At 35.0% G+C, this 26,771-nt stretch overlaps 3 protein-coding genes across 9 annotated transcripts in view; all 3 read left to right on the forward strand.

The window, feature by feature from the left end:
• Window positions 1–111: 111 nt before the first annotated feature.
• LOC109863735 (chromodomain-helicase-DNA-binding protein 1) lies at window positions 112–15,704 on the forward strand. 7 transcript variants are annotated; one of them, XM_020444255.1, is made up of 23 exons: window positions 112–2,460; window positions 5,198–5,322; window positions 6,985–7,266; window positions 8,314–8,508; window positions 8,599–8,768; window positions 8,856–9,019; window positions 9,106–9,265; window positions 9,379–9,691; window positions 9,774–9,981; window positions 10,066–10,346; window positions 10,473–11,214; window positions 11,328–11,573; window positions 11,668–11,835; window positions 11,930–12,053; window positions 12,118–12,266; window positions 12,344–12,705; window positions 12,838–13,072; window positions 13,374–13,487; window positions 13,575–13,799; window positions 13,927–14,256; window positions 14,336–14,835; window positions 14,971–15,084; window positions 15,173–15,704. In XM_020444255.1, exons 1-23 carry the CDS (start codon window positions 2,455–2,457, stop codon window positions 15,393–15,395), a joined length of 5,436 nt encoding a protein of 1,811 aa, XP_020299844.1. In that variant the 5' UTR covers window positions 112–2,454; the 3' UTR covers window positions 15,396–15,704. The 7 variants fall into 7 exon arrangements, with proteins under 7 accessions (XP_020299844.1, XP_020299805.1, XP_020299825.1 ...); XM_020444216.1 differs by having other exon boundaries at window positions 113–2,460; window positions 14,336–14,856; XM_020444236.1 differs by having other exon boundaries at window positions 113–2,460; window positions 10,488–11,214; window positions 14,336–14,856.
• Window positions 15,705–19,321: 3,617 nt separating this feature from the next.
• LOC109863762 (saccharopine dehydrogenase-like oxidoreductase) lies at window positions 19,322–22,854 on the forward strand. The gene is made up of 8 exons (XM_020444288.1): window positions 19,322–19,599; window positions 20,287–20,463; window positions 20,608–20,798; window positions 20,883–21,193; window positions 21,326–21,472; window positions 21,557–21,647; window positions 21,727–21,989; window positions 22,148–22,854. The coding sequence occupies exons 2-8, from the start codon at window positions 20,298–20,300 to the stop codon at window positions 22,251–22,253; spliced, it is 1,275 nt and encodes a 424-aa protein (XP_020299877.1). The 5' UTR covers window positions 19,322–19,599; window positions 20,287–20,297; the 3' UTR covers window positions 22,254–22,854.
• A 1,611-nt stretch (window positions 22,855–24,465) lies between these two features.
• The window catches only part of LOC109863446 (GTP cyclohydrolase 1), a 13,965-nt gene continuing 11,659 nt past the window's right edge, over window positions 24,466–26,771 (forward strand). The window contains exon 1 of the mRNA XM_020443774.1: window positions 24,466–24,660. Coding sequence (XP_020299363.1) covers window positions 24,612–24,660 — 49 coding nt within the window. The 5' untranslated portion in view covers window positions 24,466–24,611. The remainder of the gene's footprint in view (window positions 24,661–26,771) is intronic.

Below are 26,771 nucleotides of genomic sequence, written 5' to 3' on the forward strand. Positions count from 1 at the left end.
ATGTTAAAATTGCGTTATGTTATCTACCAATCATATTTTTTTATTCTCCAAATTCCTAATCTTATTAACAACATATAAGTATAATAAAAAAAGTCACTTTTGAGCAAAACTAGATGTTAAATATGTTTGTGAACAAAAAATTAAAGATATATAGTTACACACATAAAAGCAAAACATTTCGATCTCTTACAAGTCTTCTTCGCAAGATAATAATATAATAAATGTATGAGAGACTATCGCGATAAGAGAGATAAGAGTAACACAAAGTAAAACCTTTCTTCTTCATCTCCTATATATATTAATTCCGGAGAGTGCACTCTTTGTGTTTTTTTTATTTGTTATTATTCCCCGTTAATATGTAATCTAATCCTTCTGAGTCGTTCAGAATGCAAGGTAGAATCGAACAATGCTTAACAACACAAATAGTCAAATATTGTTCAGTTTTATTAACTTGCTGCATTTAATTTATCGCAATAAAGAAAGTTAAGTGCGTCTTCGAAGTACGGTTTGCGGAATGTATCCCTCTCAGGTGAGTGAGAATTTTGAAAGAACCGCCGTGAGTCGAAGCTCGAGCTATCGATCGACCGGAAGTCTCGCTCGACCTGAATCACCGTACATATACGGGATGCTCGACCGACTCGTCCTTTTCCGGTGCAGCGTGGCAGCGAGCGTATAGGTAATATTTTTCGTCTTTCCATTCTCACCACATTACGCTAGTTTCATCTGTAGCAAGACGGCGTGTTAGCTTTCCACTGGAACGGGCGTAGCCAGTCGTTCAGTCGACATTGTTTTCCCGGCGTCGCAACACGCAAACTGCGCGAAATCTGGTGGAAGTAGCGACCCGGGCATCGATCCGTCCCGATATCTAATGGAAAACCGCTTACTGTGCTCCGTTCTTCCCGTCTTCGCTTGCGCACTTTGCGTGGAGACGTTGCCTCTTAGCGTTCTTAGAGAGACGGCCGCTTCACATCCGACATTGCTGACGTTTGTGTTTCCCATCTGCGTGACGAGGAAAGTGCTAGAATTAAACGCTCGAGTTCCTGAGCCTTGAAAAAATTCATTATACCATGTGGTATGTATCGATTTCACTTTGAAACGCGTTTCAAAATCGTTTCTCTCGGATGATTTTCGTTCGTTCGTATTCCAAAATGGCGAGAAGTTTCGAGAAAAGACGTGAGATATATATATATATATACATATGTATGTTGTATTGTTTCCAGTATGATTCGAATTAATTCGACGAGATTTATTTTTTTTGCCGTTATCGCGATCGTATTGTGGCAATTATCATGGCGATTTTCCCCTTCGCGAGTAGCTAAAATCGTTTTATTCTAATCCGGGATTTCCGTCGTTCGTTTCGTAAGTGAAACTCACGAGAAAATCGATAACGCGCAAATCTCTACGCGCGATATGTCGTACGCGAAATCGAGATGGATTTCACACACAAGTGACTTGGCAATTTTTCTATTCACGCTTTTTTTCACGTTAAATTATATACACGTTCTTACTCAGATTATCTCGGTCCTGTCTTAAAAAAAATTTGCTTTTTTTTACCACCTAAATTGCAAAGTGTAAAAATCTGTGGTTGAAATGTCAAAATTTAAGTCGATATAGCAAAAGTGCTTTGTCATGGTCGAGAAATTTTCTCGAACATTTGTGTCGACGCCATTTTGAGCAACTCCCGGAAACTGCGCATGTAAAGTACGCGAGTATGTGTGTACGTATTCGAAAAAGAACGCTACGCCACGCATTGTGGGTAGAATTGCTTACACACGGGTGCTCAAAATGGCTGTCTGACGAACGTTGTCCGTGTCGTCGTTGTTCGCGCTTCGATATCGATTTGTCCGACCTAGAAGAATTGCGAGTGTCCGAAATCGTCGAATCGGTGTGAAAAAATTGCATGACCAATTTTCTCGGCAGAGTTTTTCTTTCAGTTTTAACAATTTCATTACTTTACAGTTGCTTCTTGGCGATAATTACGTTTTTTCTTTTTTTTTTTTTAATGATCGTCTTTCCGGTACGCGCACGCGTACGTAAGCGTTGCTTTAAAGAACCAGTCGACACGAGCGCCATATTGTCATTTCCGGCGATTTTGCGCCGGCGCAATTACCGGTTCTCGCGTTGGGATAGCGCGCGATTGGTCGGCAGAGCGTTGGGACGGGGGGCGAGAGACGAGATGGCGCTTGCGTAGTGGGATGGACAACGAAAGCGAGACGCAGGGGGGACGAAGTTGGAGCAAGACGAGTCCACAAAATGGCGGCGTAGCTCTTAAGTTCGTGTCCATATAGTACGTGATACTTTGATAGTTTCGCACGATGTCGCACCTACGGCATCAATAGTGATTCAATAACGCGGACACGTGTGTGTGCGATCGTATTTCGATTGAATTGGTGGGATTTTACGCGTTACGGCACGTAATAGTTAGGATCATCGTTGCGACGCGTACACGGAGCCATGCAGGTGAGTGCACCACCGGACCACCTGAACTTCAGGTTCGATTTTGATCGGGTTTATCGTGGATTTTCCGGATAATTTTTATCGCCGTTGATTAACCGACGCATTTTTCGCACGTTCACGCGTTATCGTGCGTATCGCGCGATCTGGTCGCGGTGTTGTTTGGAATAGGGGAAAATCGCGTTGCCACATGCGTTCCGACATGCCGATGTTCGACTAAAACGTTATAAAAATGCGAAAAAACCCTTGAAACCCTTTTGCGAAGATCTTCGACACGTTGGGCGGGGTCCCACGCATCTTGCGGGCTCAGGAATTCGTTTCTTCATTGTCACGATTTTTCGCTACTTTACACTCTTTTCCAGTCTCAATAACCTATAAAAGTTTGTTTACATCGCGTCAATGTGACATTTTTCACAGAAAACATTGTTGTAACATCCTAATTTTTGTCGCAAACGATTCCTCACACTTTTCTTTAGCCTGGCATCAGGCTTATTCAAAAATAAAAAATGTACCCATTTTTGCAAATTGAGCTCAAATATTGTTGTGCACAGTCTTGTCTGATGATCAGGAGCCTGTCACACAATCCTCACTGTGTTTATCCATCATTTTGGTGCATTTTTGTCAGAGGAATGTAGAAAATATTCAGTGATTTTTGTTCTTTGAAAGTTCTTCACAGAAATTTACTTAATAACTTGGCAACTATAGCGTATGATAGACACATTTGAATCTGTCAAAGTACTCCAGTCTTTGTGTATGCTCTAAAATGCTCTATGTAACATTGAAAATGTCAATGATTGCAGATTTCATTTGCATCTGCTTCTCGATATTAAGAGTTGCAACCTTGATACATAATATTTATGGCAAAAACTACATTTGGGATATAAAAATACATTTATATTGCATCTTGATATCAATTATATTGCATCTTGATTAATCTTGCCCAATTTGAGAAATAAGTTTGATGCAATTATGAGAATAATTGTAAAACAAAATCTATTTTATTAATCATTAGAGTAATCAAAATGAATGTTACAGTTAAAACAGTGAGTGGAGGTTAGTTATCATGTGTACACATAATAGAAAAATATGAGAAAAATTGGAAAATACACGTAAGAACAATCACAGATTTTGACAAAATGTAACATAGATGTATGATATAAGTGGTAAAACAAAATTAATTGCTCTTGTGTTTGTATTTGAATATTTTATTTCTTCATTAACAAAACATGCAAGTATTATGATAATAATATGAAAATCTATAGCAAGTAAATAAATTATTTATCTGTTTAACAATATTTGAGCTTAAATTTTTCTGTTAATCATATACATATTATGTAAGAAACAAATACATTATTGTACTAAACATAATTAATTTTATACTCTATATATTTTTAATCTAATAGATAATTTATGCAGTAGTCTGTAGTATAGACTGCTTTAAATTTTTAATGACTCTATACTGACTAATAGTAGCTTGAAAGTGTGACTTGTGTCACCAATTTTTGTTATAAAAAGAGAATAAGGAATCACTTTCATTTGTATATAAACAAAAGATAAAATTGCAGTGTAAGAAGAGAATTTTTATTTGCTCTCTATGTCTTCAACATTTTGTTCTCAATCTTTCTGTGATAAAAATCATGATTGTAACTAGCAAATTTCAATAATACGGACTTGCAGTGGATCTGTCAAAATACTTCAACATAATATGGACTTGCAATTAGTATAAAATTATATTTATTTTGGTGTAAAAGGTTCTTCTGCAACTCAGGTAGTTCAACAGATATTAATACTTTTGAACATTTGGATAATATTTATAGGATTTGTTGGATACAATTATGAATATTCTTAAGAATTATATTATTTCCTATCTTTCAGTTTGTTCTAGTCAAATCTAGATAGTATGAATTACAATATATGCAGTATATTACATAAATTCTATAGGTACACATGTACAAATATGCTATTTACTCATACTTTTTGTACTTGCATATCTTACTCAAGTACCAGTGACTGAGATATGTACGTTTACATATATAGTAATTAAAAATATTCAATAAACTTATAAATTATCTCTTTTAAGATGATATCTGTTATTTATTCCTAATGCCTGTATACCTTTATATTAAACATCTTAGGCTATAGAAACATAAATGTAAAAATCTTATTGTGACCTATCGTGCAAAATGGATGCAAAAAACGTCTAGTTTAAGAAATTCAGCCTAGATTTAATCTCACAAGTGAAATTTTCACGTTTGATATAGAGAATATTCATACAATTAATTATAAAAAATATTAAATATTACACGTTAATGTACTACACATTAATTTTTTTATTTACTTAAGTCAAAAGAATGTTAAAACCATAAAATAATTGCAATTATTTGCGTTTCTGGAGAGGTTAACGATATACGAGCAGGAGGACAAGATGGCGGACAGCGGTCACAAAATGGAAGACGAATTCTTGATAAGAGCGTTTCACTTCTTGATGAGCTGGTCAGAGAAATAAAGAAACGCGCAATAAAACTCGACGGTTCTCTTTAATTTTATACTATATTGCTTCTAAGTAGCAAGAGTATATTTGTTTAAAATAAAATTTTATTTTGAATTAAGAATCGTGAAATATATTCCGATAAATGCAATGATGTTACAAAAGCTAACTATTCCAAACAACACACGACGAGCGCGATTTTATGAAAAGATAAAATAGAAATTTATATGCAATCAATATGATTCACTTTTACAGCAAACATTAGAATCTGATAAAGAATCGAGATCCGGCAAGGAAACCGGATCGGATTCTGAAAATGATAGCAAGAGTGATAGCTCTTCTTCCGAGAGCAACAGCGGCTCAGGTTCTGAATCGGAAAGGTGGGTATGAAGATAAGACTCGGCGATCGCCCTGAAAGTCGTGAGACCTGATACACAAACTTGCATCGACGTATTTATGTCTAATGATACATATGCACCAAAATTGTCCTAGATTAAAAATTTATGTGTTATACATCATAACTTAGAACATGTTACCTGTTGAAATTCTAGCTAGACAAAAATATCATGTCTTAGATTTGATTTTAGAGTGACGATGTCCAATAATATTTTAATGAACGTTTCAACGTTTTTCAACATTTATATTTCACTTACTATTCCTGAGAATAAATATTCTTATCTTCATTTTTCACTTAAGTAGATCGTTAGTTTTGCTCTGAGAATATCTGGTTCATGTAAAATATATACAACACGCATGTGACGCATTAATGTACGTTCCACATTTAACGTACAACACAAAGTAGAAGACATGGAACTGGATACAAGTGCATATCAGGTTCTCTGATGTATAAGGGTTTTTTTTTTCAAATTAGTGCCACTCACACAAATGGTTACTTGTGTATTGCTAAAGCTTCACATAGTAATAACATTTGTATTAATAATTTTGCTAACTTATTCGTGTTCTTTATTTTGGGTTTTTGTGAGCACAACTCATGTCTTTTTCTTCCTCTTTCTTCTTTTTCTCTTGTGTCCTCTTTCTTTCTTCTATCTTTTTCCCTTTTTCTCCTCTCCCTCTCTCCCTCTTTCTTTCTCTTTTCCCTCTCTCTCTCTCTTTTCCTTTTTATTTATATCATAATATTTGCTTGTACTGAAAAGTCAACTTTGCGATGTTAGATGAGCTATAATATTCTGTAGCATTAGCCAACTTATTTATTGATATACATTCGTGTCGAGCTATATTCAAAGTGAATACAAATTTCAATAAAAAATTTATACAAAAAAATAATAATAGTTACACGTGTCATATTGAACAATATGTACATATATATATATATATGTACATATTGTTATATATATATATATATATATATATATATATATATACAGGGTGTCCCAGAATTGCCGTACAATCTCTCGTAGGCAGGTAGAAGGAGTAAAACTGAGTCGAAAAGTCCTGAANGCAGACCTTTAGCCAGACGCACGTCAGTGAGCCGCGCGCCTCGTGTGTGTGAGCGCTCAGTGACGTGCGTATGGCTAAAGGTCTGCGCTGATTGGTCTAATTTACTCAATAATTACTCCTTTATTATAAATAATAGAAAAAAATGGTTCAGGACTTTTTGACTTAGTTTTACTCCTTCTACCTGCCTACGAGAGATTGTACGGCAATTCTGGTGTATATATATACATTTATATTAAATCATATCTTGAAGTATATTTTTTTAATTTCCAATTAAAGATGTATTTAATTTCCAATTAAAGATATATTTTCTTATTTTTTGTAACGTACGAAGTTAGTTTTATAATTTGTTTCTAATTTTTCTATTTTTTGATCTATCTTTTGATTAATCATCTGTTTTTGTATAGTTTCCAATTAAGATTTAGCGAAATTAAATTTATGTTTCTGTACTGAAAACATCGATTTTTTGTATTTCGTTTTAAGATAAACTACAAGTAGTCTGAAATAAATATATTTCGAGATGCTCTCTATGTGTGTACGCATAATCCAAATGTGTAATTAGTGAAATGAATTGGCTGCTAATGCAGTGACTCTAGCTCGTCGAGCGGTTCCGGTTCCGGTTCCGAGTCAGGTTCCGATTCAGGAAAGTCAGAGAAGTCGGATGCACCTAGCGCACAAAGTGATAGCTTCCAAAGCAAAAGCTCGAATCACAGCACAGAAACAAAGCTTAGAAGTAAACACGAGACTAATCGCGAATGGGAAGAGAATCCTGATATATACGGCATTCGAAGATCGGGGCGTTCCAGGAAGGAGCCTGATAGGCTCACCACAAGCGATAGCGATAGTCGCAAGACATTTAAAAAGAAAAGGTAAGTAAAATCCGGAGAAAAAACACGTCGCAATATCGGCTTGAGCAAGTTACTGTCAATTACAAGATATCACGGAAGCAAGGTTGTAGTTGTCTTATTATACTTGTGAAGTCCTAGATGGCTAATGCAGAATCAAAAAACTCTTGTGATCTTGTAACTACTAGTCGACGTAGAAAACAATCGATAATATACGGTTAAACTGTATTCCTTGAATTTTGGCTTTTTTTTTTTATCATACTCGTTTATCAGATAAATATTCATATCAGATAAAATTATTCTTGTTGCGATACAAGAGAAATGGTCAGTAAAAGTCATTGTCTTTGTAAGGTGTCATTTTTATCGTAGATTATATTCCGTTAATCATTTTCATTGCATTTGTTCGTAGAATCCGGTATGATGAATGGACTTTATGTGTTTTTGCTGATTTCTGCTTATCTCACAACTTACTTATATCCATACATAGCATACATGTACATTCGTAAATATTGTGTACGTGCGACAGACACTCTTATCAGTGTGTTATTGCATAATGATGTGATTTTACTCTTATATTCTTGTTTAATCTGATAATACATCGAATATGCGTCAAATGCGACGTTCGATAAAACTCTTGACATCTCAATCGTAACAATATTTTTTTATTTTGTCATTGTGTCAAGTTTTATATCTTATAGTCTAAATTGTGCTTTTTTATACTTATTTACAGAAGAATACACATATTTCTTTTCGCATTAATTGAATTTTATTTTGGTTTGGCACATAATGACTTATTAAATTTTTTAGTTTACTTTAATTTATTTTTTTATAAAGCTTAAATTTGGACTACTTGTTAATAGTTTCAGATAATGAAAAATAAAAATTTATCTTTTTTTTTTAAATTTATGCTATGGATGATATATAATAATCAATTTTACTTATATTGTAAATATATTAATATTGTAAATAAATATTAAAATTTTGTATAAAAAAAGTAAACAGTTATATTATACAGATTATTTATACAGATAAATCCTTGAATTTTTAATAGTTTGACTGTTCCCTTTCTAGTTCACGCAATTCGTGGAATTCAGAAAGTTCAGATTCAGAATCCGATGAAACCGAGAATCGGAGGCCCCCACCTAGCAAGTCGCTGAACAAACGTGCTGCGCAAAATGCTAAAGAGAAAGCTAGAGCGCGGAAAAAGCGTATCTCCGAATCTTCTGAAAATTCTTCCTTTGAAAGCGATGACAATAAAAGGTATATGTGAGTTGACATGAAAGTTGAACAAAAAAGAAAATATATTTAAAGATATTGTGGTTGTTTTAATAATCGCGTATTAAACTATGTTGTCAGACAAGTTACGAGACGAACAGGCGCGGCCGTTAGTTATAAAGAGGAAAGCGAAGAAAATACGGACAGTGATGATTTGGTCGAGATTGACGACCCAAACGCTGTATCGACAGAACCTGATAATGCGGAAACTATTGAACAAATTCTGGGACAGAGGGTGGGCAAGAAAGGAGGTTGGTCAATTTTTATACGCATAACATGGCACACTTTGTTAATCGTAACATATACATAAAGAATTATAAATATAATTATGTATACAGTTACCGGTAACGTGACGACTATCTATGCCGTCGAGGAAAACGGCGATCCCAATCCGAAGGATCTCAGTAATGTAGAAACTGAAATACAATATTTGATCAAATGGAAAGGTTGGTCTCACATACACAACACGTGGGAGTCAGAAGAATCCTTGAAAGCACAAAAAGTATAGCATTAAATCAATTTTTAATTTTCATTTTAAAAATTTAATTTTTTTCCTTCAGATGTATAACATACTTTTGTATTTGTTAGGTGAAAGGAATGAAAAAGTTGGATAACTTTATCAAGCGCGAGCGCAAGTTCGAGCAGATGAGAGAATACGCAGAACCAGAAGATTTAGACTACTTGGAGTGTCAATTGGAGCTCAAGCAAGATCTTTTGAAAAGTTACAACAATGTTGAAAGGATCATTGGTATGGATTTTTTATGTCTGTTGTTGGATATATTTATTGAAACTAAATATTTCAAATCAATTTAAAATGCTATTATTAAGTATACATTTTTATACTAATCTTTTTCTCATCAGCTGAGTATCAAAAACCGGAGGCGGAACATCCCGACTATTATTGTAAGTGGGAAAATCTATCATATGCCGAAGCCACTTGGGAGGACGGAGCTCTAATCGTGAAAAAATGGCCGACAAAGATAAAAGAGTTTCGCGACAGAGAAGACTCCAAAAGAACACCTAGCAAACATTGTAAGGTTCTTAAAACTAGACCCAAATTTCATCATGTGAAAACACAACCGAGCTACATGGGCAAAGAAAGAGACTTAGTGCTAAGAGATTATCAAATGGACGGACTTAATTGGATGATTCTCTCTTGGTGCAAGGAAAATAGGTAAAAAATTTTTAGGAAAAAAAAGCTATGGTCTAATGATTGTATCAATTCAATTGTTCTAACAAATTGTGTCTCTTTGCAGTGTTATATTAGCCGACGAGATGGGTCTCGGCAAAACAATCCAAACGATATGCTTCCTTTATTACTTGTTTTACACGCAACAACTTCACGGTCCATTTTTATTAGTAGTTCCACTATCGACTATGACTTCCTGGCAAAGAGAAATGTCCCAGTGGGCTCCTGACATGAATTTTGTTACTTATTTAGGCGATGTCAATTCGCGTAATATTGTATGTATTATTCGTTATTTTCTAATATTCTAACTAAGAACTACTAGAGGAGTAAAAATTAAATTGCATCTCTTATCTCTTTAGATTAGAGAATATGAATGGTGCTACAGAGGATCAAAGAGACTAAAGTTCAACGCCATACTTACAACGTATGAGATCGTACTTAAAGACAAAGCATTTTTGGGTGCTTTAAATTGGGCGGTTTTGTTGGTGGACGAGGCGCACAGATTGAAGAACGACGATTCACTTCTGTACAAAGCGCTCAGCGAGTTCAACACCAATCATCGTTTATTGATTACCGGTACTCCGTTACAAAACAGCTTGAAAGAATTATGGGCTTTATTACATTTCATTATGCCTGCAAAGTAAGTATTTCTTTATTTATTTGGATTTATATGGAAAAAACTTTTAAAAGTACACGTATCTATTTATAATTGTAAAATTTTTTAAAATAGTTTTTTTTACATTTGTTGCATCGTTTTGCACATTAGATTCGATCATTACAGATTCGATTCGTGGCAAGAATTCGAAAAGGAACACGACAATACCTCCTCGAAAGGATACTCCAAGTTGCACAAACAATTGGAGCCGTTTATCCTACGTCGAGTAAAGAAGGACGTCGAGAAATCGTTGCCCGCTAAAGTTGAGCAAATCCTGCGAGTGGAAATGACATCCTTGCAGAAGCAATACTACAAGTGGATACTGACCAAGAATTATGAAGCGTTGCGAAAAGGCGTGAAAGGATCTACCATGACATTCCTGAACATCGTTATCGAATTGAAAAAGTGTTGCAATCACGCCTTTCTTACGAAACCTAACGAGGAGGAGAGGGACAAGGGTAACGAAGATTATTTGCAGCAAGTAATTCGTGGATCTGGTAAATTAGTGCTTCTGGATAAGTTATTGGTGAGACTGCGCGACACAGGACACCGGGTGTTGATATTCAGTCAAATGGTCAGGATGTTGGACATACTCGGCGAATATCTACAAAAGAGACACTTCCCATTCCAAAGATTAGACGGGAGTATAAAGGGAGAGCTGAGGAAGCAGGCATTGGATCACTTCAATGCCGAAGGTTCGCAGGACTTCTGTTTTCTGTTGTCGACGCGAGCTGGTGGCCTTGGTATTAATCTCGCTACCGCGGATACTGTGATAATTTTCGATTCCGATTGGAATCCGCAAAACGATTTGCAGGCCCAGGCCAGAGCTCATCGAATAGGACAGAAAAATAAGGTACGCTTTCGCTTCTCTTTGTATCTTGAGATTAACAATCATATAAATGTCTGGAAAACTTATATCCTGTCGTTAAGTCTTGTAATAAATAATTTATATTATCGGATATATAGGTCAATATTTATCGACTGGTAACTAAAAAGTCGGTCGAGGAAGAAATCGTGGAGCGTGCGAAGCAGAAAATGGTTCTGGATCATTTAGTGATACAGAGAATGGACACAACCGGTCGGACAGTTTTGGATAAGAAGAACGCGGGATCCAATAGTAATCCGTTCAATAAAGAAGACTTGACTGCTATTTTGAAATTTGGCGCAGAAGATTTGTTTAAAGATGAAGAAGGCGGAGATGAGGAGCCATCGGTAAATACAATGTCGTTTATTTATAATTGTGTACATATATTAGTATTTAATATAATTTTTATTTTGTAACACTTGCGAATTCTGTTAAAAATAGTGTGATATTGACGAGATACTAAGAAGAGCTGAAACAAGAGACGAGGGACCGACAACGGTTGGTGATGAGTTGTTGTCTGCTTTTAAAGTTGCCAGTTTTAAAACAGCCGAGGAGGATCTGGAACCTATCAATCAGCCGAACGATAACGATGACGAGAGCAAAGACTGGGTAAATACTTTGACTTTCTAACTTTTTTTTTTAAAGAGAATAATAATCAAGGAAAAAAGTGATCATTTATTTAACGTTGTTGTATGAATTTTAGGCGGAAATCATACCAGAAAATTTTCGGAAAAAGGTAGAAGAAGAAGAAAAATCCAAAGAAATGGAAGATCTTTATTTACCGCCGAGAAGTCGGAAAACTCTTCAACAAGCTAATCAGAGTGAAGGTATGTATTATAGTTTTTTTTTTCACGAAATCTAACGAAATCTAAACCGATGTTTTATATTTAGGGAAAAGTAAAAAACGTAGGAAAACAGATGACAGTGATGAAGAGGATGAAGGTAGCGATGCGGATGGTAGCGATGATGAAAAACCCAAGAAGAGAGGTAGACCGAGAGTCACACCGCGCGAGAATATCAAAAGTTTCACCGACGCTGAGGTACGTAACCAATTGTTTTTTTACATTAAAAAATGCTCACGCATTTTTATATGTACAACAATAATGTTTTCTTACAGATACGACGATTTATCAAAAGTTTCAAGAAATTCCCAGCACCTTTGAAACGATTAGACGATATCGCGACCGATGCCGACCTGCAGGAGAAACCAATGTCGGATTTGCGTTTCTTGGGTGAACAACTTAAGTCGAGATGCGACTCGTGCTTAGTGGAATTCGAAAACACTACAAAGGAGAACAAGGTTAGCGAAGAGGAAGGCAAAGGGCCTGGTCGTAAGAGAGGAAAAGGGCCTACGTTTAAGGTAGGCGGCGTTATGGTGAACGCCAAATCTTTCTCGACTGCGGTTAAGGAACTTGAACCTTTGGAACAAGTTTTGCCGTCCGATCCCGAACAACGTGCTAATTGGCATCTGGACATCAAGTAAGTTTTCAAGTTTTTTTTATCGTTAAAAAATGGTAAATTAAGAAACGGTAAATAAGAATGATAAATAAAAATATTTAATGAAATAAATGTGTATAAAGTTGCAAGTAATTTTTTAATTTGATATTTCAGGTTAAAACCTGCGAATTTTGAGTGCGAATGGACTTCCGACGACGATTCCAAGTTGTTGAGAGGTATATATCAGCATGGCATGGGTTCGTGGGAAGCGATACAAATGGATAGCAGTTTGGGACTCAGCAACAAGATTTCGCCCAATGGCAACAAGCAGCAGCTTAAACGCGTAAACGCACGCGCCGAGTATCTACTGAAGATCCTGAAAAAGCAAATTGATCTCAAATTAGGAGTGGTAAGGTCACTTTGCATTTGATATTTATTAGCAGATTTATTTTCACCGATTCTCTTTGTTCCGACAGGGTTATGTCTTTTTCCTACAATTAGAAACCGAATACCAGGTAATATTCCCCAATCCTTCTTCATCCTTCCTCTCTTCCTGTATTTTTTGACAAATAATTGTAACGTATAATAACACTGTGTACAAATATAGACTGTGTGATATAATTATATAATTATATATCACACAAATTCTATTATTAAATTCTATTCTATTGTTAGATTTACACTTTCTGTAAGTTGACCAATCTTTTCAGACACGAATGAGAAAGACGCGAAAACCGAAGGAAAAAGCAGCAATTACTAAAGAGATTGTGGAAGATGACAGTTCTGGTGACGAAAATAAGAAGCTGAAATTCAAAGTTGAGAAGGTAAGTTTTCAATGAGAAAGAAAGTACCTTTTTTCTTTCTCTCTTTCGAATTTTGTGCATTTATGTTAAATATATGTATAATTATAGCCCACGGTTAAGAAAGAAGAAGACGTTGTTGCCAAAGAAGTGAAAGACGAAGAAGATTTATCCGACGAGAAGAAAACCGATAAGAAAGTTAAAAAAGAGAAGAAAGAGAAGAAAGAAAAAGCAAAGAAGAATAAGCAAGCTGCGGGTCCTATGCACTTCACTGCAAATAATGAACCGAGGGCTCTTGACGTACTTGGCGAATTGGATCCTAAGATATTCGATGAGGTTAATGTTATTCTTATTCTATATTGATTTGCTTTAGCTCGTCTGTGATACATACAAAACGTTCAATGCATATAATTTATTTACAAAATATAAATTTGATAATATTTATATAATTTTTTTCATACAGTGTAAAGAAAAGATGAGACCTGTAAAGAAGTCGTTGAAGGCACTAGGACAAACAGACGAGTCTTTGAGCAGAGAAGAACAACTCGGTCGCGCTCGTCGATGCCTCTTGCAAATCGGCAATCACATTAACATGTGTTTAGAGGAGTACAAAGATCCAGTGCAGATCAGCGAATGGAGAAGCAATCTCTGGGAATTCGCTTCCAAGTTCACAACGTTCAAAGCAAGGAAACTGTACAGAACATACAAGAATTTGATAAAACAAGGTGGCATCACTAATGTCAGTGCCATGACTAGTCCCGACAAGAAGGAGGAAGCGACAAATTCCTCAAAGGTATCGTTGACTGTGTTTTGTTTATCGCACAGTAGAATCGACAGTGTACTTATCTTTTGGGTTTTGTTTTTAAAAATAGAAACACAATGAGAAGTCGTCGTACGATAACAAGCATATCGACAAGCAACACCAAGCGGACGGCAACAATAAGGACAACAGAATAACGAAACGTAAATTGGACGATATCGAGGAGAACTCGAATAGCAGTACGCAAAGTAAGAAACACCTCTCGAATATTTCCGCCGTCGGCAGCAATATCAGCGGCACGTCCGCGGTTACTATTGGTGCTATTACGATTACTCCTATAACGTCAACACCAAATTCCACATCAAGTACTACTAATAGCGCAGACACGCCGCGACATAAAGAACAAAAAGAGTCGAAGCATAAAGATATGAAAAGGGATAGAGAGCGAGATAGGGATAGAGATAGGATGCACAACGACAGGAATGATAGAATAAGCGGTGGAAAAGACGACAGACTCAGGAGAGACGGCGGATACACTATGGCACATTATAGCGGCAGAGACGACGACCACTGGTTACCCAGAGACGGGGGGAGGGACATGAGAGACAGCAGGTACGGGTCCCATAGTTCACGGTAAGATCTTTTGCTGCGTTCGGATCACACATACAATTCAGTTCCCTATTCAAATTATAAAATCATGATTATATAATTGTTGCCTTTATCGGTTTCGTTTCGTTTGTCCGACAGATTTGGAGATCACAAACGTGATCGCTTCGAGCCTTACAGTCGAATGTCCAGTGGTTATCATAGAGACAGAGATCGAGAACGAGATCGTGGCATGCACATAAACGAAAAAAGGAGGTGAATATATGCGCTTTTCTCTGAAAATTGATCTGCTTGATGAGGTTTAATTACTTAATGGCTTGGTTTTGTTTTTTTTTCTTTTTAGTGAATATTACCGATATTCAGGACCGCCAAGTTATGGATACGGTCCAAGTGGTGGTTACGGAAGTAGTAGCGGTGGCGGTGGCTATCCTCCCACGGATATGACGCCAAGCGGTCATTTTAGAGGACGAGGTTATCCCGGAGATAGCTACTCCAGCGATTGGCGGCCGAAAGAATACAGGCGGGACTACGACAGAAGACCACCACCGCCGAACGCCAATTCCTAGTGCTTCTTTTTTCCTCACGGTTGTATGTGCGATACGTCAGGATTTTGTATATAATTTTACCGCAAGTGAGAGTCCTCGTGACAGCGTTAATTATATACCTCCACGTGTGAAAAGTGCTGAACACACTAAACACGGTGTTTTTGTAACATGCACCATACCTGTGTATCTATGTATAAAAAACAAAAAAACAAAAAAAACAAAAAAAAAACAAACGTATTCCGATACTTAACATGCAGATAACAATAAAAAGATGTTTGAGAGGTTTGTAAAAAAAACCTTATGAATAACTGAATAACTAAATCATGAAAAGGAAAGAATTATGCGAGATAGAATTATATTCTTAGCGTATCACGAAGAAAAAGATTTTTATACATTGAAATGTATGTACAACGGAATCTGTGTGAAGCATCGACAAATCGTGGGCGAGTTAGTGAGCAAAAATAAACAGTTCAGTTGCTTAAATTATGATCAGAAATTCAATCTCACTTGGCTAGTTTTGATATTTCGTGAAAATCGTTTGCGGCAGATATATCATGGCAAAATAAGATAACAATATAGTTTAATTTAACGATATACATAATACAGTATATGACATTGTCCAAATTATATATTAATTTCGACTCTCGCGAACGACTGTTTTATGACTTATTGATAAAATTGTTTTTATTACTGGTTGATTCATGATTAAGTAACTTTACTTTTCTCTGTTACGATTTTATCATTCGTGCAATTTTGACAAGACTTCTTTAACACGTTCATTATGCGGTAAAACTTCTTCCGCTAGAAACCGCGAAGATACGAAATAGAAAGACGGTGTGTGGCAAAAACGGTGAACGTGTCAAAGGCCGTAACGGAGTACATATTTTTTTTGCGCATACCAGTCTAGGTACGGTCTAGTTCGAACGGTTTAATAAGTTTAAACGCTCTTCGCATTTCTGAGACTTCGATTGATATTAATCAAATAAAACAGAATGTTCGACAAAAATCTTTTACTATTTTTTACGCGTCCACGTGTCGTACTACCTCTTTGATGCGTTTAAAGCAAAAATGTGCGTTACACAGTTTTGAATGCTCTAAAGATCCATTTTATAAAACTACAATATATTCCTTAGACAGTTGCTAATGCAAAAGACTTGTAGTTTTGTGAAATAGGCTTCAAAGAAGCGTCAAATAATAACTGGTCCGTACTGTGGTCGTATCTTTTTGTTATGTAAAAATATAAAACGAACGGCTTCCGCGCTACGCGCATATATTTTGCATTTTCGATACTAATTTATATATAAATGCATGTATACAATTTATATTCTCTACGGCCGGTATATATATTTAATCCATATGTGTGTGTGTGTGTGTGTACACGTATTTAATGATGTCAGAAATATTACTAAAAGTTTCTTGCAAATTATAACATTTTTTATTTTTTAATTTTTCTATGAGAAGTTTATCTAACGAGATTCTGTATCGCAAATATAGTGATAGTGAATATACCGCAAACTCAGTTATAGTGAAAAATTAAATGTGAAAGCTCGATTTGTGTATAAATCTAATCTCCGTTTATGAGAGAAATAATATTCGCTACTTTTGTGAGTATTTCACGTTTTCAGTGACATATCGGACGGATATCAGAGTTTGCGGCATATTTTATATAGATTTCCAGAAACAATTTTATATTTTTATGAAAAAAAATCAAAGCTGCAAGAAACTTTCAGTGTGTAATCTCTCGCTGATGTTCTTAAACAAGGACTGCAACGAGGAGAGAGTTTTTAAGTTCATCTAATGATATTGTATCATTGACTTGATTAATATGAAGATAAACTTGAGACTCTAACAATCAGTATCAGATCCGACTGTAAATACCGGCCTGTGTACATGTGTGTATATATATGTAGGCATATACATATATACATATATATATAGTTTATATACATATATATATATATATATATATATATAAATTTATATATATAATTATATATATTTAGTTTATAGATATGTAGTTCACGCACACGATGGAGTTCCGTAATGATATTGCATAATAATTTCTATATATCTGGGAAACATTCACGAATCTTCTTCACACTATTTGAACTATTTTGATTAAAACATGTTGCAGTAGGTACAAATGGACACACAGTTCTATTGCGACCCTACGTCCATAGGATTGTGTATTAAACGCGTATTACATAACATTTCCTAAAAGATAACGACGTGTGTTACAGCATTTCATCATAACAAAAAAAAAAAAGAGAAAGAAAAAAACAAATATACCAAAAGAAACAAACGTATAGTTGATGTCCAAAAAAATTAATAGCGTGTGTTGTCACGCGCTGCGATTATTAAACTCACGTCAGTCAAACACGCTGTTACAAATACAAAAATCAAAACAAAAAGTAACACTACGCATCTTTTTTATGGTGTTCTTGATGCTTGCGATTTAAAATTTGTAAAACAGAGTGAACATTAGTTCTTTGCGTTTGTTATATTATTACCTTCATAGTTTTGTATTCTGAATATATGCAAAACTGATGTGACATACTTGTAAATATTAGTGTAAGCCGATAGCATACACGTTCGTATCGAACTGTTGGATTACTGACGTAGCATTATGCTCTTCTCTTTATTTGACATTTTAGAATGTAAAGAGGTTTGCTACCTCAATATTACTTCAGTCAGAAAAGAAGGAAAAAGAAAAAAAATTTAGAGAGATTTTAGATAAACTGCGGTCTTCTTCCTAAAAAAAAAATATTAATATTTTTCAACTAAAGACAGAAAGGCATTTTGAACAGTAAAACAATGATAAAAGTAATTCGATCGTGTTTCTATTTACCAACAAAAATTAAACATTTTTTTACACCAAACGGATTTCAATCAAAGTTTTATATTTGTAAAACAATGCATGAAAATCCAAGAAGCTCTCTCATTCTTAATGTACTTTTTATGAAAAGAAAAAAAGAGCGACATAGCAAATTTTTCGTCAACGTATGAAAATCTGCGCCACATTACTGAAACTTGCATATTAATGAACGCGCCGATGTCACGAGAATCACACGTACACATCTTTATTAAAAATGTACAAAACAAGATTATTTTATAGATTATGTTCGCCAAATGGAGTTTGCAATTTTTATGTAAATAATAGCATGTATTTTAAGTAAATAAAACAATATTTGCGATACTATACTAGATTTATGTTAAAAATGAAATTAATTCATTGTGTTTTGCGACTTAATTTTTTTTTTTTTTTTTTTTTTTTAACAAGAAGGAAATGCTATACATATACTATTAGTTTATGATGGCAATTAAAATTCAGTAGATTAAAAATCTTGATTTGTAAGTCAGCGAGCTATTTATAAATGAACTGTAATTTATTACGAACAAAAATGTCACGAGAAGTTATGTGCGATAACAGTATCAGTTACAAAAGTAAAAGGAAATGAGGACCGATATTGTAAATACTCAAAGAATAAAATTATATATAAAGTATATATATATATATACATATATATAAAAATAATATACATAGTAAAATTGCATATATATATATATATATATATTAGATATATGTAAAGCGATTATAATAACGTATTTTACCTATCTCTATTGTAGATTACTCAGCGTTTCTGAAAATATACTTGCAAAAAATTTTTCATGGTAGTTTGGAGCGTCATTTTGTATGTCCACGTGAGAACACGAATGCAGAAATTTAAAAAAACTTTACGATAAAAATTTTATTTATCCTGTTTTACGTGAGAATGCTGAGGAGAACAACATTTTCAACTAATTTTACATTTCCGTCGGTATGCGTGATATTTCACGTTTTCTTCTCTTCTATTTGCAAAACGAATGACTCGAAACCTTGAATAAACCCGTACCTCTTCGGCGCACGCTCCGAACTTACGGGGACTCGTGCACACGGATATGTAATCGAGCCTCCTAGCGTCCAGCGATCCCACCACTTCCAGCAGCCTCTGGTGTGTAATGATGTTATTTTTCTCCACACTACTACATTGTACGAAGTACAGCCAATAAAATCATCGATACTCATCGATGTCGGCGGCGCTGTGACGTTACGTCTGGTCTCGCCTTGCGCTGGTGCTTTCTACGTCGCACTTTTAGAAAAGAGGACTAAAGGATCGCATTTAGCGAGCTGATCGGAAGTGTTAATTCGCTCTTGTCAACCTCAGGGATACGATCGTACATTCAAGTATGTATATTGTTTTCTATTACGCGTATTATATTGTACTTGCAATTTTATCACACAATTTGTGTTGTGCAAATATTTGCTTACTGGTATATCGAGTAACGTTGCCACAAGATTGGGGGAGCTGTTGCGAGATCTTTCGAAATCAAGAAAAAACAGTAACAAAGTTAAAATTATTCGGATTGAAATATTGATTTAGAAATAGTTTCACAATAAATACCCGATACAATTGCGAATAGGTATGTAGAATCAATTTGAAGTCAAACGGGAATAACATGTATCAGCAAAAAAACCGGACAAAAAACGAAAACATCTGAACGAAGTCCGGAAAATAAAAGTAAAAGTCACGTTATACCCATGATGTAAGATCACCTTGATTCCGCTATTATGTACAATGAAACACCTTGTCATCTTATGTGATACATCATCATGATGATGTGCATATTTGAATGATCGGAACGAAGTTTAATATCTTAAATAAGATATTCTTAGTTGCTTAATCTTACGTATGGGTGCGGCTTATTAATCATATTCAATTATTTTATCATTAAGATAAATACATATTAAAGATAAAAATACATATTTTTAATTTTTTATACAATTTTATAACATTTAATGAAAAATTCGTTTTTTTAAGTAAAAAAAAAGAAGGTTGCAAAAACAATTTTTTATCAATATTATTAATTGCAGATCTCTGCAAAATGGCGAATGAACGTTTGGATTTGGTGATATTTGGTGCCACTGGATTTACTGGAAAATATGCGGTAAAACAAGCAATACGTTTCTGCAAAGAGTACAGGATGAAGTTTGGTATTGCTGGTCGTAGGAAGGAAGGTTTAGAAGCTGTTCTAAAAGAATTAAAAACGGGTAATGAAACAAAACAAAATTTCCATATTTTTCATATTAATTATATTTAGGTGGATTTTTTGTGCAAAGTGGGTTTTTTGCGCAATATCACCATAGAACAACATGCTAACAACTTTTACATTTATTAGTAAACACTTTTTTTAGAGGACAATCCGTTAGATGATGTGCCACTTATTTTGGCTGATGTGAAAGATGAAGAGTCTCTTAAGACGATGACTAAACAGGCAAAAGTCATTGTCAATTGCTGTGGTCCGTATAGATTTTATGGAGAGCCAGTTGTTAAGGCTTGTGTTGCTACTCGCACTCATCATGTCGATATCTCTGGCGAACCACAGGTAATTCGCTATTTTTATCTTCATTACAGATATCACTAACTTAATTACATTCTATTTATTTCTTTGTTGTTGACATCTATATAGTACATGGAAAGGATGCAGTTGGAATATAACAAAGCGGCTCAAGAAGCTGGTGTTTATATAGTGAGCGCTTGCGGTTTTGACAGCATACCTACAGATCTAGGAGTCATCTTTGCGCAGGAGAAATTTGATGGAGAAGTCAACAGTGTGGAAACTTACTTAACTGCTTCGGGAGACGGTAGCGGTTCTTCTCTGAATTACGGGACTTGGGAGTCCGCGGTGTACGGTTTAGCTCATGCAAACGAATTACGAGAACTGCGTACAAAATTATATCCAATCAAATTGCCCAAATTCATGCCCCCACTAAAATCCAAGTACGCTCATTTGTAATTATCATAATTTTAAGTATATGTGATAGAAAGCATTTTAAGAAGTACATGTACAATAGCATACATGTGCAAAGGTAAAAAAGATGAAGATTAGTACTTTTACAATGTGTATTGCAGAGGTCTTCTACATTGCAGTGATGTTTCCAGAGGATATTCGGTACCATTTTTGGGTTCCGATCGCTCTGTAGTACAGCGCACCCAACGATTCTTGTACGAGAAGTACAAACAGAGACCAGCGCAAATACAGACTTACGTAACGTTTCAGTTCGTATCAATTAGAAGTACTACGATAAAGAAAAACAAAGAAATTGTAAATATTTCATTTTTTTTAATATTCCATTCTTTTAGATCTTTGCTTGTTGTTGTGGGTTTGGCCATTATTGGTGGGCTCTTTTCAATCATGTCTCGCACATCGTTTGGTCGGAAGTTACTTCTAAGAGTATGTATTAGACAACGCATTTAATTCAATTTGCCGCCTTTATGAACAACAATGAAATAATCGAACGCCGTATTTGTAGTATCCAGCTTTATTCTCGTGCGGCTATGTGACTCGTGAAGGTCCAAACCCAGAATCACTGGAACGTACACGCTTTTCTGTAACGTGCAAAGCTCTTGGATGGACCGAAAAATTGACCGAACCCACTTTTGAGCATACAGATCCGCCGAACAAGAAAGTGATTATAAAAGTTAGCGGTGTTAATCCAGGATATGGCGCAACTACCATTATGCTAGTCCTATCGGCGATTACAATTCTTAAAGAAGCGGACAAAATGCCTGACAAGTAAGTGACTTATCAATTATCTGATGTAATTTTCAAATCACTGCCATCTCGACGATTTAAATAATAAGTCAATGTGAGAACAGTGAAAAGTGACTGAAAAGTGATATATTCTATATAATTTATACATTTGAGTTTAACTTGACATGCTTCTTTTACAGTGGGGGAGTACTTCCTCCTGGAGCTGCGTTCTCTAAAACTTCTCTAATCGAGCAGTTGAATAAAAATGATGTTAAATTCGAAGTACTCTCATCTACCGAGATATAAAATTATGTTTAAGGTCTTTTCATGAACAATATAATTTTTATTGAAATATTTTCGTAATGTTTTTTCTAACGCGCTTTGTAATGAAGAAGATTGATTTTGATACTACGAAATTTTGTAGCTGTTTAGTATAAAAACGATACGCTTTACATATACACACATGTGTTTCTTGATACTTCAAGAGAAAATTATTCAAAACATATATAACTGATTACAAGCTAATCTACAACAACTGATTGTACTAGTAATGATAACAGCGTTATGCAAGTGATATTTTGTGACGATGTATCTAAAAAAAGAGAAATCAAAAAAATGTTATTGTACTTATTCGCTTTAAAGAGGATGTAAACAATGTTTGATGATATATCATATATAATATTGAGATCTGAGAAATATTTACGTTACCATTTTATAATTTGCAAAACCACCAGAGTTTGTACTACCACTTTGTGATTCTACTCGTAAAAAATATTTGTTACATTGTATTATATTAGGATTACTTGATGTTAGACGAAAAATAGTTACGAGATTTTTGTGTGTGAAAAACGATTTTACTTTAAGAAAGTTTTAATTTTTATATGTATCTATGTTTCTAATAATTGGATGTGGTTATATAATGTTATTTTATATACATATAGTTTAATATAAAATGATATATATATATATAAAACTCTATGTGTATAATAAACTTATTACGTGCGATTTGTATCTTTTTTATTGCCAATGTACTTATCAAAAATATTCATATAAATTATCTACGATAAAAACAATTATTTTTATAAATATTTTTTTTTGCGTTAATTTTTTTACACTTGTTCAGAGCTGATTTCACCGATCAAATGCTGCTTGTTTTACAAATATAAATTTTACTGCGTGGTTTTGAATTTAATGTCAATTCTCTTTGGATAATCACATTTGTTATCAAAGTTCTCAAGTTTGATTAGCTATTATACAAGAAACTCTAAGATTCTTCTATCCGACAGCCAATCAACATACTCGGAGTTCGTCGATAAATGACATTCTCAGACGTGCGTTATCTCAATCTGTTCGATTGGCTTTGGAATCTATTATGTCGAGCGGTAAAATAACGTGCATAATTTTTATCTCGCTATAGTCGCGTAAAGTCACGAGAGAGGAAAAGTTGAGCCAGAATATTTTGTAGAAATCTCAGAAATTAATCAATGTGCTGATTCACACTATCATTTCGATCGATTTTCCTCATCGGTGAAATCTGTTCTAATTTTAAGAATTTATGTGTTAATTACGAAGAAAATGTGTCGTACCTATTAAATTCATAGAATAATATACAATTTATTCGATTTCTTGTCACTTTTGTTTCTGCGGAAGGTCGCATTCCTCGCAAAACAAACGCACGACGACAAAGCGCGTTTTGCTCGACGACCACTCGGACCACTACCGCGTAAACATATTTCACGGTATTCTTTTTTTTTCTCTCACAGTTTCTATCGAACCGTCGCGTCTCTCACAATCGAACAAGGACAAAAATTGCGACCTCCGCACGAAAGATATTCGGAAACCTTTTCTATATTTTATTTTTCTTACAGCATTGTTGATTAGGATTCTGTCAAGATCATATTTTCCATCGAATTTCGGAAATCCGGAATGAGGTAACAGATTTGTTTTTTAAATAAAGAAAAATAGTCGTAAAAGAGAACTATGTTTGCTTTACTTGTAATATGTTACAATGTCACTTAACTTCGCACAATTTCTTATCCGAAAATATATTTGATTCAGTGTTGTAGAGTTAAAGCGTAGTTTTCTCTCTGTAAATTAATGAGAAATTACTTGTTTAAATAAAATTATTATACATTTGAATAACATACTTTCTCAAAGGACAAAAAACCTGACAATAACAATTACGCATAGTTAAAAAAAAGTTTCGATAAATTATTTGCCACTGACATAATTTCTCTTTAATCGTTCTTGTGAGATTCAACTTTTTAACCGCGTGTGTGCAAATGTAATTGTCATTTTTTCTGACTTTCAAGGTAGTCGCCGCGACAAATTTATCACGTAAATAAATTATAATAATTCAATGTGTAATTGCGCCTATGTTTCCTGCGAATTTTCAGCCAATTAAACGAACTAACAATTGACAGAAGTTTTACTTGTTAAACTTCCTCGGAGAGAGAGAAAGACACGTGCCAAATGTCCTTCCGAGGCCGAGATATATAAACTTCCTTAATCGAAAGCGTGAAACAGTGCTGTACGCTCCATTGATTAGGACGTTTCAGTTCCGTTGGCTGTTACTACTCGGGCACGTGCGGCGCATTCGCAAGAATCGTATCTGCGAGAAAAGAACGCGGTTTCCTCTGTTCTCGACGATTTGACGACAAGAGGATGCCGAAGTATCTGACGAATGACACTTGCAGCTGTCTGTTGCAGAATGGTACGTACAAGATCGCCTTTCTGGAACACTATTCGTTACATTTTATGTATAAAAAAAAAAAAAAAAAAAAAATATTCGGATTTGTACACGCGCAAAACGATATTTGCACGCTCACTGTTTTTTTTTTTTTTTTTTTCACGCAACGATAGCGACACGACTACCTTACAAAGTTTATTCCAATATTCCGTCGTTTGCGATATCAAAGCTGTGCATCCAGTATATATAATCTATTTTTTTTACGTAACGAGTAGTACGATTTTATGTAACATTGTAGCGAGTTCTGTTATTTCCTATGAAGGTCTGCCTCTTGGAAACAAAAACTGGTCTCAAGTACTTCCCACACCACACACAGAATACGCTTCCAATGTAGATTGCTGTAATCGCGTGATTGATTTTTTTTCTTTTTTTTTTTTTTTTTTGTATCATCGCGAGTTTGTTCTGATTATGTATTAGAAGTCAGCCGAAAGTGGAAACTTACGCGTAATAAAATGACGGAAGCCAATTCGCTAGTCTCGAGAACAGAGTCTTCCCAAAAACTTTTAACGCTCGCGCCAAGTTTTTGATGAAAACGCGTCGATGTTACCACGCGCGACACCGAAACTTGATTTTCTCGCGATTCTACGGTATGGTATCTCGCGACTCTAATGATTTTCGTGGAAAGAGGATGTTTCGGTCGTGCACGAAAATTCGATTATACCTTGACAGAAACGTTCGACTGAGAAAGCGAAAATTTTGCCGTCATTATTACCGAAGTAAATAGTTCATCAACAACCGAACTAACTAATATATTACGTAATTGCGTTATCCGCGCAATGTCAGCGCGCAAAAACAAACTCGCAGTTCGATAGATAAGTAATTTGACGGATACAGCGTACAACTGATATGTTAGCTTATCACTCGCTCGATTGAAAAGGATTAAAAATTTAAGAAGAAAAGAAAAATAGTACGAACACACGATGTGGTGCGGTACATTTTTTCGCAAGTTGAAGGAAAAATCAGTGCGCGCATGAGAACCGGTTTGTGTCTGACGTCGGGATTCACCCGTGACGTAGATACTTTCCAGGTAATACTTGGCGATCTTTCACAAAACCCATTTTACCTGCCTCCCTAGTATATTTTTTTTCTTTCGATCTCGGTATATGCGCGGGATATTTCGTTGCGTGCATGCGTCATTGCGCGATATCGCCGTGATTCGTTCCGTTACCGCCACCTGATCGTTGGCATCTTGACTTGCGTACATTTACTGTCAAAGGTCCGCATTTTTACATACTACAGTAGAAACTGTCGATTATCGAGCCGACATTATTTTATAAAATAATTAATGAAAGGAAAATGTGTGAAAAAAACGAAATGTCGAATTGCGACATTTTGGTATTTACATCTTTTATGGGAATTCCTCTTCCTTCCTCCAAGAACGGAAAATCCCTGAATCAGTTCCTGTTGTAAGAATCGTCACACTGATTATTATAAAAATTGTTTATTCAGTTTTATTTCGTACAGTTTTCTCGTGATGATGTTACAATAATTGTTTAAAATAACTGCGCGACTATGATTACAATACACAGTTCACTACTAATAACTACGTGACGATAAATGATTGACTGTCACTGACTGCTTGATTCTGACTGACGCTTGTACTGGATCGAAGGCTCCTTTTATAGGGCCTGATTTTGGTCATTAAAGAAATCATTTGTAGAGGTCATTAGCTCTGTCATTAAGGAAATCATTTGTAGAGATTTCTTTAATGGTAAAATATATCGAAAAGTCGATTATGCGTCATGGTTTTTGTCATTACCGTAATTAAGCAGAAGTTCCAAAAATGTCCTAAATGTAAAATAAATCGAGGCGTAATGGTTTTATCATTATCGGTTTAAGATATACACAGAAAGTTCCCGAACCTACATGTAGCAACCATATAGACAATGGTCACACTGTGATGGATATACGTCGAGTGCACTTTAAGACCGACGTCATAAAAAAAGTCCAAGGGATTCCCCTGGTATAAAATGAGATTATATTGAAAACTAGTTTTCTCCGCGTATTGTCAAAATTCTCAACATGTTATTTAATCCGAATTTGGAAATATATATATATATATATATATATATATA

Source organism: Pseudomyrmex gracilis, unplaced genomic scaffold (assembly GCF_002006095.1).
Source record: "Pseudomyrmex gracilis isolate BER0280 unplaced genomic scaffold, ASM200609v1 scaffold_0, whole genome shotgun sequence".
Classification (NCBI taxonomy): Eukaryota; Metazoa; Arthropoda; class Insecta; order Hymenoptera; family Formicidae; genus Pseudomyrmex; species Pseudomyrmex gracilis.